The sequence below is a fragment of the Lissotriton vulgaris genome, chromosome 5 (assembly GCF_964263255.1).
Source record: "Lissotriton vulgaris chromosome 5, aLisVul1.2, whole genome shotgun sequence".
Lineage (NCBI taxonomy): Eukaryota > Metazoa > Chordata > Amphibia > Caudata > Salamandridae > Lissotriton > Lissotriton vulgaris.
In genome coordinates, this window is record NC_141693.1 from 344,495,775 (window position 1) to 344,514,758 (window position 18,984).

An 18,984-nucleotide genomic window follows, 5' to 3' on the forward strand; every position below is an offset into this window, starting at 1 on the left:
CTGTCACATGGTCGCGTTCTACGCATCACAGTATTTTGAAAACTAGGATCAGGATTGGACTCAAATACAGCCGTTTTTGGTAAGTTGACTTCGAAACGTTAGGAATGGTCAGTAGTAATCAATGAATCAAGAAGTTTTGTTGACGTAGGGTTGTTGTGAATTTTTCAGGTACCATGGGCGTGGTCTTGAAAGTATCAAGTAAGCAGGTTCTTTGGTTTTTGAAGTTATCACGGTGGTGTTGGTTTTTGGGTCACACACACTTTTTGAGTATATTCAGAATGCAAATATTTTAATATGCAACATTGTTTACTCCGGTTGTGATAAAAAGCTCATTGTTGTGCATTATTTTTGTAGATGGCACTTGCTCCTGATGAAGGGTCCTGTGAGACCCGAAATGCATAGAGCATCTCGAAAAAGAAATACAGAAGAAGACTGTTAAATTTTTGTGTTCATTGGAAAAATTATAGCATGTTTTACATTGCATTTAAACGAAGGTTTATGATTTAAGATTATGTGAATATTTATGGTGTCAAAATAAATGTTCAAAAAAGTGAAATAATTTTTGTATCATTGAGATAAATTGTTATCACAAATTTGGGTAGATCTCATTGGAAAATGTGCGTAGGGGTCGGGACCTATGGTCTCGAGGTAGGGAGTTTACAGTTTTGACAAGGTTTAGACAAACGTGTTACCCTTGCAGCACGCCAACTAAACAGATAGAAAAACCAAATTAAATCATTATAAGCATATTAGCATCAAGCTCAACAGAACGTAGTGCATCTCCAAATCTTCTTAAAGTTTCCTGTATACATGCCACAAGCAAGCCGTGAATTAAACTGGGCGTTTTCTAAAAGAATCTTCCTGATGGTCCTTCTATTTGGGAATCTGGAAATTGTGTAATGGATTAGCGGCCGTCCCGGTCGCAAAGATGACCCCCCAGCCATTGGATCCGAGTCAGCACCACTGGGTGCGTGATGTTAGCGGATGGAAGACGTGTGAGCATGATTCCAGTTAGTGCTCACGCGAACGCTTTTACATGGCTACAAAGCAGTGTGACAAGGCACAGGTCACCCTCTCCGCCCACTCGGAATTACAATTGATGTTATAAAGCACATAAACTTTACACCTACAAGGTAAAACTACAATGCCCAAGATGCCGTAGGAGTGAAAGACTGAATGATGGATAAAAGAATGATTACATGTGGTAACCCCCATTATCTTAATATATTTCCTATAGATTGACTTTCACAGTTATATGAGTCATTGTCTCTATATAATATGTGTGTGAAGTAACCCACTCCGACACCCTGTCCTACTGACTTGGCATGAGTAGCACTATAAAAGAAATGAAATACACATGAGAGAGGGTCTATGTGAAGAGGAGGGTCACCATTGGAGGGTGGTAGCAAGGCAGGACTGGCCGGACAGGGAACCGGGTGAATCCCTGGGAGGCTGGAAAGGTTGGAGGGGCGGTTTAGTTACCACAAAAAGACCGGCACATTTGCTAAAAGCTGTGCGAATACTGAAAAACCATGAAGTGCACAAATTTCTCAACCTAATATAAACTTCTTTTCACTTGTACTTAAGTGGTTGTCTATTTACTTACTTATATACAATTGTGCGACGTCTTCTGTAAAACCCACCTTTTGTCCTGAATTTTGCCCACCTGTCTTGAATTTTTGTCCTGAATGTTGACCCTTTGTCCTGAATTATTATACTCACCGTCCTGAATTTGCATCCATGCCAGTTAGTCACCCTAGGGTGGGGGTGGTCTGCCCCAGGCGGCACGAGATTTGGGGGCGGTGGTCTCCCCTTGCTATCACCTGCCATCTCAGGCATCAACAGCAAGCTCCTCCCCCACTCCTGCTCCTCAATGGCAAACAGAGAAAATATTCCCCAGCACCCACCCAGCCTCCCCCAATTCTTCACTGTGGCCACCCATAGTGCTAGTTACGCCACTGCCAGGAGAATCAGAAATATTGCACCTATTTTCCCCAGTAATTCCTCATTTGTCCCTAGGATTTCACCAAGAAGGCAGCAAAAATCTGCAAGTGGAATGCACAGGGTCCAGGATATTCTGGTGGTTTAAAGAGGTTGTCTATTTACTTACTTATATACAATTGCGCGACCTCTTCTGTAAAACCCACCTTTTGTCCTGAATTTTGACCTTCTCTGCTAATTTTTTGTCCTGAATTTTGACTCTTTGCCCTGAATTATTACACTCACTGTCCTGAATTTGCACCAATGCCAGTTGGTCACCCTAGGGTGGGGATGGTCTGCCCCAGGCGGCACGAGATTTGGGGGCGGTGGCCCACCCCCGCTATCACCTCCCATCTCGGCGTCAACAGCAAGCCCCTCCCCCACTCCCGCTCCTCAATGGCAAACAAATGAAATATTACCCAGCACCCCCCCCCCCCAGCACCCCCCACTCTTCACTGCGGCCACCCATAGTGCTAGCTAGGCCACTGCCAGGGAAATCAGAAATATTGAACCTATTTTCCCCAGTAATTCCTCATTTGTCCCTAGGATTTCACCCAGAAGGCAGCCAAAATCTGCAAGTGGAATGCACAGGGTCCAGGATATTCTGGTGGCTCTTGTAATGGAGTGGGTCATTTTTGTTACCCAAACGAATGTCAAAGGAACTCATGATGAGGCTTGTCTGTCAATAGTACTGTGACCAAAACATCAACAGAATTCAATGCAAAGCCTAAATTATGGAAAATATCTGCTGCTTTTTATTAATAGAAACTTCTTACCATTAGAGTTACATTCATTGCAGCGAAAACATTTTTCTTTATAACTTGGTTCATCCAAGTAAGTTCCCTCTTCGCAAGGGAGACATGTGGGCTGAGCTCCAGGTATGGTACACACAGACTCTAGAAATTCCCCTGTAAAAAAAGATCATTACTTTATTCACAGATTTAGGGGCTTTATTCAGCGATGCTGCATTTCAGTGTATTTTGAATAAGAGTTCTCCAAGAGCTAGAATTCATGAAAATAAGAACGAGTTTGTTCTTTGTTTAAACTATGTTGAAAAAGCGTTTGATATAATGAAACACAACTTTTTGATTCATTTTCGGATATTACACATTTTCTCGAATCTAACAAAAAAATGTTGGAGCTCGAAGGTCTGATTCAGAGTTTGGTGGATGGGCCTCATAAATATGGATTCCTTGCCTTACTCTGCATCAAGGAGGCATTCCATAAGCATGTATGTTCCCATACAAAACCCAAGGATGCCTCAGATTTACAAACTCAACCAAACCTGGGGCAGCACGAAAGCCTTACACCTCTCCAGAGAGTGGTCTGAGGAGGAGAAATGTTTAAAAGGTTCCTAGTTTTTTCCTCTTTCCATGTGTGCTGCATTCTGTAGTAAACAAAGAATGAAGAAAATGCCGCCATGGATTGTTTTTGTGCAGGAATTACGTAATTACGTAAATGCGGTGCATTCCTGCCCTTTCAAATTGGCGTAGGGCAGCACTGCAAAAAGAGTTGCGGTGCGGTCCTACGCCAATTTTTAGTAAATGAGGCCTGCAGTGTTTAAAGTGTAAAAAATTAGTTCAGAGTCCCAAGTTTTTTCCTAGGAGCAAGCTGTCTCACTGTTGAATCCTGGGATTGCTAAATACTAAGTCCACGTCATGCCTCTTTCTTTCAGTGCCCACAATTTACATCTCTCTTGTTTGTCTTTCAGGTTCTTTTCCTCCTTGCTTTCTTCCTTTTGCACTGTTTTTCTATATTCCTCCTTCTTCCTCCCTTACCTGACTTTCTCTCTTTTGATACAGTGATTAAAAAATAAATCCAGATTCTTAAAATGAGTTCCAGTTTCTATCACTTACATAGATATAGCACACATCTTCTAAACTAAGACTTCCTTTTTATTACAGAGCCTTTAAGAATCTATTGCCAATTCAATGCCTCTCTTTTTTACTTTTTTAGAGTTTTATATAGCGTGAACTCAACCTGAAGGTATTAGAGCGCTTTAAATGAGCACTGGTTTCATTACAGATGGACACAATCATTTTTGAGAGGCACAAGGTTATTAAGTGATTTTCCCAGAATCACAGGATGTTTGAACATACCCGCTTAGACTCAAACCCAGTTCCCCACCTAACAACTGATGACCTGTCCCAGGTTCAAGCAAATTAGGCTTTTTACCTGTCGCCATTGAGTTCCTACCAGTGAACTCATCTGACAACTTTCTTGCTAAGACAGTTTCATTTCCTCTGAATGGATGTCAGTACTCAGCAGAAGTTATCAAAGATCACAACTGTCCATGATGTATTTGCTATATGGCATTGGGATGCAGCCAAGGCTTTGGACAAGTATTAGGCTCACCTTTGAATACATGCCTTCAGCCAAATCTACTCTCCCACTCGCTATGGAAGTCAGATTTTATCAGGTCCAGGTATCATTAGCACCTACTCCTTGGTTTTGGTGAGTGAACTTAAGATGGAAGCAACAAGTGTTCTGCACATTCAGAAAGTAAATGAGGAATAAATCATGTTTTTATTTTGGCATATTTGTTGTCTATTCAAGGACAGAGGTCAAATGTCTGTTTGTCTTTTCACTATCTGTTGCTCTGTCCTGAAAATGGTGTTTACTTTCTTTCTCTTTTTACAGTTAGAGGTTTTAGTCAAGTGAGCTGTCTGACAATCAATGTGAAACAAAATGTTGTAAGATGACAGTTTTGTTTTCTAGCACACAACATTTAAACAGCTTATAAACGGATAGCACAAGCATTTCAAAATATCAGGCATTAATTCAGAAGTGTGATGCAAACAAAGATTTAAATAGGAGAAAAGTAAATCAGAACACTTTACTTGGTGATGTGTAAATGGCAAATATTTACAGAAACTCAATTTCCATACATTGCACGCTATATAGTTTTGTAAGTAAATCTACATATCAGTGAGAAATGTGGCCCTTTCAATGGAAAACCTGCTCACTGGAAATGTGTGCTACCACTTCATGCTTCAGGTATGTATTTATTAAAAGTGATCGTTTTAAAACATGATTTGAGGAACATTCCTGTTCACGTCCTGATGGCAAAGTAGTTAATGAACTAAGATGCAAGTCAACAGTCATGTGTATCCTATATGTGGCTAGATTTGTATTATATATGGAGCAAAAGTTTACTCTATTAAATCAAACAAAAGTGCTTTTTAGTCAGAAGACATGCTGAACTCTCATATTCTCATATTTGAAGGTGCTGGAATATGTGAGGAAGGCATATCCTAGAATTAAAATAATTGCCAAGGATCGCATAGTTTGGAACAAGTTTATTATGTTGAGTAGATTATTTAAGTCACTAGACCTTCAGTCCTAGTAAATTGTTATGATTTTTTGAGACCTGGCCTTGCTTACTTTTGCAACAAGTACATGTATATCAGGCGAGCTTTGGTGTTTGATTACATTTGATTGTTAGGCTTCCTGAAAGTTGTTTGGAAGACAAAATGCGAAAATGTGTTTTCTGCAGCTATGTGTTGTCAACAACTAAGGGAAATGACTCTGCATATATAATAGAGGAAACATTTGGGGTAGAAAAACCTCATGACATTTTGAAAGATAAACTGAAAAAATCAAAGTGTAAATTTAGAAAGTTATCAATAATTCACAATATGAAACACATATCTATTAATTTGTAACTTTCTTCTGATTAAAACATGTTACATTTATTACACAACCAATTTTAATAATAGTAAAAAATATATATTATTTTCTTACATTGAAATAATATTACAAATTGAAAAATATCCTTATTTAAATTTTTGGGGAAAAGTAAGTATTAATAACAAAATATGCACTCCGTTTGTGATACAGAGAATTATTTATAACTGGGAAAGCAAATAGTGCATTCAATAAAAAGTAATTTATAATATTAATAAACCATTACATAGGTTAAAAGTGTGGCATCCAAAAAATCCACATTTCTTTTTTACAAAAAATATTAACTTTAATATTCATGTTTACAGGACAATTTACACGTCTGTTTAGTCTGAAAGGTTAAAATCATGTAATCTGTTTTTCCCAACAAACGTCATAAATAATTTTATTATTGCTCAGTACATTATGTAGTACATTTATGGAGTACATCACAAATCTTTGAAATAATTATGAAATTCTACATTCAATTTATTAAATATAGAAATCTGATTTACAAACACTTTGGGTGAAATGTACTAACACTTTTGCTGGGTTTTCACCACACAACCCATTGCAAAGTGCTGTATTGAGGTTTACTTACCAATGCAAATCCTGATTTGTGTGGAAAAGTAGGTCTCAATGTAACGCAAACTAGCAGGATGCTCTACTCAGCTGCTTTGTGTTAAGGCAGCATTTCACTGGTGGTTCATGGCTGTTCCCATGCAATCACGGATGCACTTTTACCACAAAGCCCAATCTACTCACAGGAGGTGGACAGGACTTTTTGTCAAAAACGTACTCCACTTCAAGGCAGTCCTAAAGTTTCAAACATTTTTCTTTTCTGAAAATCGTTTCAACTTTTCATGTGTGCTGCACTCGGCAGCACACTAACCGAGTGGGAAAAGTGTTAAACTTTGTCAAAAAAATAGAATCTTTTAGTTGAAGCTTAACTTTCCAGTACACAAACTTGGGCTTGACAAAACACACAAACACACCTTTTGCCTGTTGTGCTGCGTTACATGAAAGTGTAGTAAAGTCTTAGTAGACAAATGTCTGCTAACTAAATCTGAAGTGCCATAGAGGGGAGAGCCCTCATAGACCAAGAGTATTCCCTAAATAGGAATTTGCAATGTGGGAGAATACTCACATTTAGGGGCATATTTACAAAGGGATATTGCCATCAGAACATCACTTTTAGTGATTTTCTGGAGGCAATATCCTTTTCTCCTTTTTTACAAAGCAGCATTAAGCCACTTAACGTGGCTTAACGCACCCTTGTAAATAAGGCCCCGTTTCCCACTTCACTGAGCTTGAAAGGGGCGTACAATTGGTGTTGAAGTGGGTGTTCCACCACAACACTTTACTGATTTACAAGGCTGGGCAGCGCCAAAAATTAATCCCAGGTAAAACCTTGTCTTAGGATGGCGATACGAGGGGAAATCAATAATGTTTCCTCGTTTTTTGCTCTTTCTATGTTTGCTGCATTCTACAGCACATATAGAAACAGCAAACTGCCTTCAAAGATTGTTTATGTGCAGTAAGGTGCACATAAACAATTGCCCTGCAGCGCAGGCAGCCTTGCAACATGGCACAAGGGAGTCTGTGCTGGCACAAGGCAGCTTTTTCAGCGCCAGCACTAGGGGAAACGCAGGGGTGCGGGATTGTTTTTGTAAATATGACGCATCCCGGTGATTAAAAAATGTCGAAGCACGGCATTACTGATTTTGGTATAAAACAGCGCTCTGACATTTTATTGTAAATATCCCCCTTAATTTATTAGATGCTGTGACATAGATGTCCATGCGGGAGAATTCCCATTTCCCTAGGGGAAACCAGAGCTATGACAGGCAAGCACCTCTCAAAGGTGGGAAGAATGAAGACATGCCAAATCTCATATGTTTCCCGAAAACAGAACATAACACATGTGAAAACGTACTAATTAATTAAATACTCTGCCACCTACGATTACAAGTGATAACATAATGTTAGCAGTTTTAAGAGTCTGCCAGTGACTTGCGCATTGTACTCTCTGTATTCTGAAAATACTAACCTTTAGGGCAGCTTTTGCAAGCAAATTTACTCAAGGGCAGTCCTTCCTTAGCTACACAGTCAGGTTGGTTTTGCGTCATTTCTTGAGTGTGCTTTGGCGGTTCTTGAGATCTCATATTGTCTTGAAACAAGTAGTTATTTCCTGCGATCAAGAGAGCGGCGGAATGGAAAAGCTGGAAAGAGAAAAATAATGTTATCCACTAATCTTCATGCTTTTTGCTGCTTGGAAGAACATGAAACAAACTGTAAGACATAGTTTCACCACCATTAACTCTGGGCTTTCTTGAGCTTTTTAAACATTGTGCAATTCCAAACATCTGAATTGAATGGGCATAATCGTGCAAAGGCAGTAATTAAGTGTTATTGCCTTCTACTATTGGCCTTAAGAGTGGTTAACACTCTATATGCAGAGAGGTAAACCTACTCCAGATATGAAGTGTGATCAGCATAATGATGAGGAGGACACTTAATATAGCCTTATAGCCTGCGTCAGGTTCCTATTTGTGGGCTGCAGGCATGCCCCTATGAAGTGTAATCAAGGCATGGTACTTCTCCTCCCCAGCCATTCTGTCAGGATGACTCACTCCCTCTACACCCAAACCCCTTTTGTCCCCATGCCTGAAGGAATACAAAACCTATAACATGAGAGCCATTTGTAGTCATGTGCAGCTGGGTACGGGCAAATGGGCACATTTGGTTTAGGCAGAAAAATGCCAACTTTCTAAAAGTGCCATTTTCAAAATAGTAACTCAAACTCAGACTTTACCACTAAAAAGTATTTTAATTTATAATAAAAATTAGTATTTTTCTATCTGTTCCCAACTAAAGTTATCGCTTATTAAGTGTAATAAGGTAGATCAGTTTTAGTTTAGTGAAAAGAAGGTCGTACAACAATGAGAATTGACTTTAGTGGTTTTCCACTGCCAGTAGAAGCAAGACTTAAGTACACATGCCCTACTTTTTAAATACCATGCACCCTGCCCTATGAGTCTTTAGGGCCTACCTTAGGAGAGATTTAAAAGTATTAAAAAGGAAGGTTTAAGCCTGGCAAAAGGTTTATTTATTCTTCCAGGTCAAAACGGCAGTTTAAAACTGCACTACTGTCTGCAGTGGCAGGCCTGAAATGTTTTCCAAGCTATTTTAGCGGGGGCACAATGACTGCCACAGCCCAGTAGCTGCATTTAATTTTCATGCCCTGGGTACATGTAAGAACATTTCTTGGGACTTATAATTAATTAATTAGTTAATTATGTGCTTATATAGCGCTGGAATCACTCCCGAAGAGGTACCTCCACGCTTCGACCGCTGCGAAACCCTTCCTGGCTTCCCTAAGAGATGGTCCCTTAATGGGTATCTCCAGGGTGAGACCCGGCATCCCCGGCGGTCTGGTGGGGCCGTTAGTGAAGATGAGGCAAGCTAGTGCCCAGAGTTGCCGAGTGTGATCGCTGATCAGAGTGGGCACCGAGGCGAGAGAATTATCGAGTCCGCTGACCCTGGTCCAGAAACCTGCCGCGTCGGGAATCAAACCCTGGTCCCGGGCCGTCCTCTGCTCTCGGGTCTGCCGCCTCTAACCAGTGAGCCACACTACTTCACCTAAATGAACCAATCAGGTGTAAGCCAATGTTACCATGTTCAGAAGGGAGAGCATATGCACTTTACAACTGGTTAGCAGGAGTCCACAGAGTCCTAAAAGCCAACAAAAATGGGTTCAGCAAATAAAGGCAAAAATCTTGGGTGACCATTCCTAGAGGGCCCGGCCCGAAACACTGCCAATAACGGCATCAGTGCACAAAACTTTGCATATAGGATGCGGCTGTGTTTTTCTCCGTTTGCACAAAGACGCTGCTGATTGTTTATACAGCATTGCACTGCAGGATTTTTTTATAAATTTCGGCATGACCCTATTGTATTCAACATCAAGTGACCACGTACTCCTCCAAGATACTTAGGAATATCTTCTAAATATCATAATAAAATGTGTGCAAAAGTTTCTCACTATATCATGGAAACTATTGCAACAGAAGAAGTGATTTTAGGAGACAATTTGATAAAATGGTGACCCTGAAACACTGAAGATACTGAAGATATGTTTATCTCACATCCGGTGCTGTTCTTGGCCTGGTGAAGCTAGAGAACAGCCCCAAAACTGTTAATTGTGCACATTTCTTAGTTCAAAAATACAATATCAGATGACTGCTTGAGGTTTGGTTTTATTTACAAGCAGTCACGCCTCCTTCCCCCAACAAATGAACGCTGTTCCTTCGGAAATGATTATTAGAGTCTCCATTTAAGGATTTTTGATTTTTGATTTCACAACGAGAATCGGTCCATTTTTGGTAAAGCGGTTTTATCACATTGCCTTTGCATTGTCACAATGGTAGGTAGAACAACAACAGATAAAATATCCTACACGCTTAAAGCTGAAACGATGCATGGTAATGTACTTCCACTGAAATAAATGTTTTCCGGCACTCTTTTTCATTCACTAGGCGGACTCAATATCTGCAGGCCTTCCCTACATGGGCTGAGATCAGTTGATGGGAACAACCGCTTCTAATCATAATGCTTTGCTCATTTGATTGCGTAACTTGTAAAATAAAATTAAAACTAAACATAACAATACAAGTGCCATGGCCTAAAGGTTTTTCTTAGGTGTACACATCTGGCTCTGGCGAATGTTGGCTTCCCAAAATACGTAGGCTGCCTTGTCTTGAGACCTCATGCTACATTTTTGCACAACCCTACACTTAATGGGGCATATTATCTAGAAGTGCGTTAAAAAACGCACATCGCACATCTTCATATCGGCTATCGCCGGATTTTTTCGCCATGATAGCGCGTAATTATCAATGCGCATCACGTAAGCGAAATTAAATCCGGCGATAGTCGGCGATATGGAACATTAGCGCATGAAAATAAACGTTGTTTTCACGAGCTAATGTGTGCCTTGATAATATGGGGTGGTGGATTCAGCGTTATGATCCACACCCCCATGTTATCAATGCCTTAACACCTGGTCAGAGCAGGCGTTGGGAGACCTGCGATAAACGAGTTTATAGCAGGTTTTTGTCTCCCAACGCCTGCCTTGGTAATAGGGTGTTCCCACCTTCAACCACATTTTACAGGTGGTTGGATGTGGGATCGCCCACTTTGCATGTCATTAGCGCTGTTTCTCGCTGACATGCAAAGTGGGCTTGTGGCAGGCGTTAACATGCCCTTGTAGATAGGGCTCTAGAAGTATCACCGCTTTCTCGGCACAATTTGCCGAAAAAGCGACGATAATTCGCCTTGTTAATATGCCCCTCTGTCTCTATCTCATTTTAACAGAAGTGTCACTATTTTCCCACCTTTCTCTTCATCCTGTCTATATTTCTTTTTTACCTTTTTCTCTCTTGCTCCGGGCCATAGACTCCTGATGAACAATACGTCCTAGACCCCAACAATGAATGCCATTGTTCACCATCTGCACAAATTATGCACCAGCTAAAATGCCTTCAGGAGTATAACCTGGGCTTTGTTGTGGGATACAATAAGCTGACCTGGAAGCAGTACTCAATTTGTATCGGTGTTTGCTGCTGCTAAGACCAACACTTAATTGGTAACACTGGCCCTTATTTAGGACAGTCCACTACATGGTGGTGCTGCCTGTCTGTTTCTGAACACAGCATATCAGTTTAACAATGAAATATACATTTTAACACATCCTAGCACATCCAGACCATTTTTTAGCACGTTGGGTGACTTAGAAGTGACCAAATTGTAACATTTGTAGGAATCTGATGCTTAGTAGGGAGTGTCATATACTGGCATTGGGAAACAATGCATGGGGCAGATGGTTGAACAAGCTGTTGGCAGCCTTCTGGGCAATACCGTGGGCACTGGCATTTATTCCTGTTTTACAAATTTAGCCCTAAGTATTTCTCTGCTGCAGACTGCTAAGGACTCATTTTATGTTTAATCATTACTCTGTGCAGTTTGCTGCAAGTGACTGTGAGGGGACTGCCTTGGAACTGGAACATCCATTTGGACATATTCCTAATAGCCCACTCATTGAACTGAATGAATGAATGGTGATTTATAACTCGCTACTTAGCCCAAGGGCATCAAGGCGCCTATAACAGACAAACGAACACAGCGTCTCAGGGCACCGGATATAAGAACTACTGATAGGCCTCAGTAAAGAGCCAGGTTTTAAGTTGTTTGCGGAAGAGCAACAGAGAGGATTGTCCCGCCAGCTCAGGAGGGAGGGAGTTCCAGAGCCTGGGCACCAGAGTAGAAAAGGCTCTACCTCCCCGCCTAGCTCTTGCAAATCTGGGAACCAGGAGAAGATTTTTAGAGGCGGAATGAAGCGCTCTAGTGTAAGCACAAACGAGAGACCTGATACCTTCAGGTCCAGAGCCATGAACAGCCCTGTGGGCAAAGCAAAGGAGTTTAAAAGAGATCCTGGACTGAACAGGAAGCCAGTGGAGACTTTTCCTGGCCAGTGATACAGAAGACAGCCTAGAGAGATTCAAAACCATCCTGGCTGCAGCATTCTGTATCAACTGAACTCTCAGCTTCATCTTTTAAGGTTGCCTGGCCATTCTGGCAAACATGCCCATACTCGCAAAGTTAGGGTGACATCCCTGTGGCTAAATGTTCTGCATGTTCTATGTAATTGCTTTATGTTAATACTGTTAATAACTTCATCTTCCACCTGTTTTTATAGTAAGGCTTAGTATCGCAGATAGTGCTTAATACTTTGATTTAATCGTTCTGTCCATCAGTCTGTCTGATTGTAACTAGCAGAACGGCAGATGCTCATATCTAATTCTTGGCACACAAAGCAGACCAGAACTTGGAGGTAAACTGTGAACCCCATGTCAGTCAATAAAACTTGTGGTATTAAATGAAAAGTAATGATAGATCAGTGCTACCTCTTTTGAAGAAGGCAAACAAGGTAATTAAATGAAAAGCCCAATCTTCATTAAATGGGTTGCCACCACCAAAATGACTCTTACGTGACTCAGTAGCCAGACTACATTAACTATGACTCGCGCCTTCTCCATGCAGTGCTTATACCCTTTTATATTGCATTACTTACACCATCTAAAATAATAGCATTATACCAAACCTCATGACATTTACAATAAGGGCAATCGATGCGTTTCCTTACTATGCCTTGGGAAGGTGTTCCATGGGCATTACATGGGAGTTCCTACGCTACTCTCATGTTTTTTGACACATTCGCAGATTTACCATAACTGGTAGAGCTGGGAATGCGCCACAAAGATGAGCCTTCCAAGGAGAGTTGTACCAAGGAGAAATATCTTTATTTCTCCTCGTTACTACCTCTTTCTGAGCGTTCTGCATTCTGCAGAACATATAGAAAGAGGAATATGCCACTCAGGATTATTTTATTTGCAAGACATTGCCACTTCCTGCACAAAAACAATCTTGCATACAACACAGGCACCCTTGTTCCATGGTGCAAGGGCGCCTGCATTGGCACTAGTCTGCCAAAAGAACAACAGCACAGGGGAAAAGGCAGGAATGCTATGGAGTACCTTAAATGAGGTGCATTGCTGCCCTTTCCCAGTGCAGCAAGGTGACTTACTGTGCTGCACTGCATGATAAAACTCATGAATCTACCCCTTGAGGTATGACTTTAGAATTTCTCATTTTTGTGAAGTTTTAAGTTTGGTTTATATATAAAGTGCAAATAAAGTTAAAGAAATGTAAAGGTGGTGCGTAAATGATAAATTAAAGGTATAACTATACCTTTAGAATTTATAATGTTTTTGTAGTTTAAGTTGGTTTGTATAGAAAGAATAAATAACGTAAATGAAGTGTTCCTTACTTTAACTAAGATTGAACCTTTTATTTTGAATTTTTACGTTTAAATCGCAGAGTATAGTGTCGTCGAGTGGAGTGTCGTTAAGTGTAGTGTCGTAGAGCAGAGTAGAAGAGAGTGTTGTATAGTGTAGTATTAAACAGTGTAGTGCTGTTGAGTGGAGTGGAGCAGAGTGAAGGGTGGTACAGTGGTGAGGTGTACAGTGGAATAGCGTTGACTGGAGCAATGTTGAGTTGAGAGGCATAGAGTGGAGTGTGGTACAGTGGAGTGTGTATACTGGACTAGCGTACAGTGGATGGGAATGTCTGACATAATATCGACAGACAGAATATCGAAATACAAAAATATCGGAGCAAAAATATCGACATCAAAAATATCGGAATCCTATCTTCATAAAGGTAAGTACAAAAATATCGAAAAAATAATATCGTAGTACAAAAATATCGGAATCAAAAATATCGTTTTTTTAAATGTATTAATAATAATGTAAAAATAATTGTAAAATACATATAATTTTACAAATATTAAATAAAAATATTAAAACAAAATTAAAACTAATACATATACATTTAAAATAAATAAAACACTTAATAATTTAATGTAATTTTTTTTAATGTTATTTATTTGATTTAATGTAATATTTTTTGGTTTTTACCCTGTACGCCTGTACCCCAAAAACCCAAAACTGACCCTGAACCCTAAAAATATCCCTGTACCCCAAAAACCCAAAACTGACCCTGAACCCTAAAAATACCCCTTTACCCAAAAACTGAAAACTGACCCTGAACCCTAAAAATACCCCTTTACCCATGAACTGAAAACTGACCCTTATCCCTAAAAATACCCCTTTACCCAAAAACTGAAAACTGACCCTGAACCCTAAAAATACCCCTTTACCCAAAAACTGAAAACTAACCCTGAACCCTAAAAATACCCCTTTACCCAAAAACTGAAAACTGACCCTGAACCCTAAAAATACCCCTTTACCCATGAACTGAAAACTGACCCTGAACCCTAAAAATACCCCTTTACCCAAAAACTGAAAACTGACCCTGAACCCTAAAAATACCCCTTTACCCAAAAACTGAAAACTGACCCTGAACCCTAAAAATACTCCTTTACCCAAAATTAATTAATATTATTTAATTACCAATTAATTATTAATTAACAATAACAATAAAGTAAATATATTAGCACATTAGCTGTAATTAATTTAATTTAATATTTAATATTATTTTTCCCAATTAATTAAGAATAACAAAAAATGATATATAAAAAAATTACTATAATTAATGTAATTAAATAATTAATATTAATTAATTACCAACTAATTAATAATTATAAATATGTACAAAATTATATTAATTCATTAACTGATTAATATAAATTAATTACCAATTAATTATTAATTAAAATATGTACAAACATATATTAATTAATTAATTATTATTAAATTACTTCCCACCCTATTCCCCTATAAACCCATAACCCGCTACAGAACATATTTATCAATTAATCAATTAATTAAAATTAATTAAAAATTATTTCTCAATTAATTAATTAATAATTCCTACTAATTAATAATTAATTTAACATAATTAAATTACTTCCCACCCTATTCCCCTATAAACCCACAACCCGCTACAGAAGTAAAAGACAATATTTAATTAAATTACATTAAAAATAAATAATAAAACATAATAAATACAATATAATATACACTAAATTTATTTAAAAATTGATATTAGTAACATCGAAGTTATTTATTTCGATATTATTGACATCGATATTTAAAACTTCGATATTACTGATATCATACTAATATCGATATTAAGACTGTCGATATTACTTACCTTCGATATTTTGTCCCATCGATATTTAAACTTCGATATTTTTGTATATCGATATTTAAAAATCGATATTTTGTCTGTGTACCGTGGATGGTGTAGAGTGGAGTGGTGTAAAGTACAGTGAAGTTGCAAAGAGTGGAATGAGGTGCAGAGTAGAAGTGTGCGGTGGAATACTATGGAGTGGAGTGGCCTAGAGTGTAGTGGTGTACAGTGGAGTAGCCTAGAGTGGACTAGCATACAGTAGAGTGGTATACAGGGGAGTAACTTAGAGTGGAGTGGAGTAGCGTAGAGTGGTGTAGCACAGAGTGCTGTAGCGCTGGTGGAGTTGCGTATAGTGGAATAGGGTACAGTCGAGTAGGCTACAGTGTAGTCATGTACAGTGGAGTAGCGTAGGCTGGAGTTGCATAGAATGCAGTGACATAGAGCGGAATAGTGTAGATTGAAGTAGTGTAGAGTGGAGAGGCGTAGAATGGAGTGGCATATAGTTGAATGGAGTACAGTGGAATAGTGTACAGTAGAAATTCTACCCCCAAGATCCAAGGAATGGAGGCCCAGTCAGAAAGGACATGATTCCAGAAATTAGGTTGATCAACCTGCAGAGCATATATACTCCCAAAACCAAGGATGTCCCATCCAGGAGTCCCATAACATAATAGATAGCGACCTTCATCATCAATACATATGGTTTCTGTTTCAAACGGGACACCATATTTAATCCAGAGGACAGGCCCCATTGCTTTTGCTGAGTAGCCCATGGCAAATATTGTCCTCATCACTTATGTTGCAACTTAGAAATCTCAGGTGACAGCAAGTGAGTCCCCTGAAGATAAACTACATGGGATTTCCAATGAAGCAGAGCATGAATAATTGTTTTGGGTTTTGTAGGGAATTCATCCCCCTGACACTCCAAATAATAAGTTTATATGGAGTTGCAAACTAAGAGGAATACATAGAGCAAAAATAAACTGTTCTGATGTACTGCAGGAGATAGAAGGTAGTAATCTGGGATCACCCATAAGCTACAAATGAGACTGCATTGCGCTGTTGGAATGCCAATACAGTCAAAAGTTATGCAAACAGCCCTGAATAACAAACTAGAGACATCTTCCTTGACATGGCTTCCCCCAATATTAACTAAAGGCCAGTTCCTCCACCCAGAGCAAGTAGAGGAGCATAAAAAAGAGCATATAGTTCGACAGAAAGAGAGCTGGCCCACTAATTAATACACATAGAAGTTTACCCATTGGAATGTAATGGGTGAGAGGAGACATGAACAACCCCTGAGCCATATCTCTTGCTATATTGATGAGCAAGGGGCAGCATCAAAGCTTTATCAGGCATTAAGAATACAAACCTAGACATCTCCACTCTAGGGGCCAGATGTAGGTGGCCATTTACCAACCGGTAACGGCCGATTTCGGCCGTTACCAAACGGTAAATGATCATTTGTGATGTAGGGGCCCTATTTTACCGATTCAGTAAATTTACCGAATCAGTAAAATACCGATTCGGTATTTTTACCGATTCGGTAACTTGCAGAAGTAGGTGGGACTCTTCTGAGTCCCACAGGACTTACAGAATCGGTATTTTACCACCCAATCCAATTGGGTGGTAAAATACCGAATCCAGGTGTGCATGCACATGTGTGCATGCACACCTATGCCATGTGACAGACAGACTTGCCCTTAGGGCATGTCTGTGTGCCACATGTCACACGTGCCTGAATTCGGGGTGCTAGAGGGTGTCAAAGTGACACCCCCTGCACCCTTGCAACATTCGGTATTTACCGAATCGGTAAATTTACCGAATCAGTAAAATACCGATTCGGTATTTTTACCGATTCGGTAACTTGCAGAAGTAGGTGGGACTCTTCTGAGTCCCACAGGACTTACAGAATTGGTATTTTACCACCCAATCCAATTGGGTGGTAAAATACCGAATCCAGGTGTGCATGCACATGTGTGCATGCACACCTATGCCATGTGACAGACAGACATGCCCTTAGGGTATGTCTGTGTGCCACATGTCACACGTGCCTGAATTTGGGGTGCTAGAGGGTGTCAAAGTGACACCCCCTGCACCCTTGCAACATTCGGTATTTACCGAATCGGTAAATACCGATTCGGTAATGCCCATTGATTCCTATGGGCTTCAATGCCCATAGGAATCAATGGGCATTACCGAATCGGTATTTACCGATTCGGTAAATACCGATTCTTACAGCATCGGTAATTCAATTACCGATTCTACCTAATTCTCCCCCTTCTATTTTACCGATTCATAAATACCGAATCGGTAAAATTCGGTATTTATGAATCGGTAAAACAGAATTACCTACATCTGGCCCTAGATCTTCCAATATATAGAGTTTAAACAAGGTTTCAAAAGCTGTAGTCAAGTGGACATCAATATCAAATGTCTAATTAGTGCAAAGGATATTAAAGCATTAAAGCTGTTCCTCCACAGATTGTGTTGTGATCAGTGGATGTGTCACAGTTTCTAGATCCGCAGCCTCCGAGAACAGTTCATGTCCAGAAACACTAGATGCAGAAGAAATCAAGTTCATGATTGGGAAAAGGTCTTGGAGTGACACCATCCCTACTACTGGTTTACGTTGTTCATGTCGGGAGTGGAAAAGGGGAGGATCCCTGGGTCATCGTCCACACCAGTCCATATTCTGGACTGTTGCAGAAACATGACCCATTGATGGAGCAGAAGAGGAGAGCACGGGAAAAGCGATGACAATAAACTTTTTAAAGGCCTTAACCCGGCCCCAGGTTCATTTAGGCTCTGTAAAAAAATTGAACACTGGCCATCTGTAATTGTAGTTTGCAGGGAAAAGTAATGTGTATTTTTAAGGCCCAAGGAGTGTAACCTCTTCTTAACCTGCATAAAGGAGGCATGTTTATTTGGCACTGCTAAAGTATACACAACGAAAAGCAATACCTTTGCATTATCTATCTTAATACATTCCTTTTTCCAGACGTATAAAAGGATAGTTTTACAATCAGCCTTGGCCCATGCAGACAAAAGCGTTGAGGCGGTGAGGCCGGGTGGCGGTATTTCGACGGACAATGACAAGGGAACAATAAATAAAGAATTAATTTTACCTTAGAAGTGTGGCTCAATGATTAGAGCGGCAGACCCTGATGGTGAATGAGGTCTAGCCCGGGACCAGGGTTCAATTCCCCGCCTCGGTGTATCTTGGGCTCAAAATTCCACGGACCTGATAATTCTCGCGTCAGTGCCTATTCCAATCATGGAGTCCCACTCTGCAACTCTGGGCAATAGCTTGCTTAATCTCCACAACGGCCCCCACAACGCTAAGGATGCCTGGCCTCCACCTTTGGGGTGCCCAGGAGTGGACGCCTCACAGGGAAAGCCAGGATAGGTTCCACAGCGGTATTCGTACAAGCGCCTTGAGACCCTTGCGGGTGAGTAGTGCGCTATAAAAGTATCAATTTACAATTTACAATCGTCCGTCAAAATCCCCCTCAAGCCCCCACCCCACCCCCCACCCCCACCCGGCACCACCGCTCTTATCTGCATGGGCTGTGGCTGGTTACAATCCCAGTAGTTAGTAATTTTAGCTATCATGGGACTAGGCTC

The 18,984-nt window shown here is 40.1% G+C and overlaps 1 protein-coding gene across 1 annotated transcript in view; it reads right to left on the reverse strand.

Annotated features, from left to right (window-relative positions):
* TNFRSF25 (TNF receptor superfamily member 25) overlaps positions 1-18,984 on the reverse strand; it is a 196,310-nt gene that overhangs the window by 111,918 nt on the left and 65,408 nt on the right. Inside the window, exons 2-3 of the mRNA XM_086920064.1 lie at positions 7,694-7,865; positions 2,757-2,888 (exon numbers count right to left, since the gene is read on the reverse strand). Coding sequence (XP_086776190.1) covers positions 2,757-2,888; positions 7,694-7,865 — 304 coding nt within the window. The remainder of the gene's footprint in view (positions 1-2,756; positions 2,889-7,693; positions 7,866-18,984) is intronic.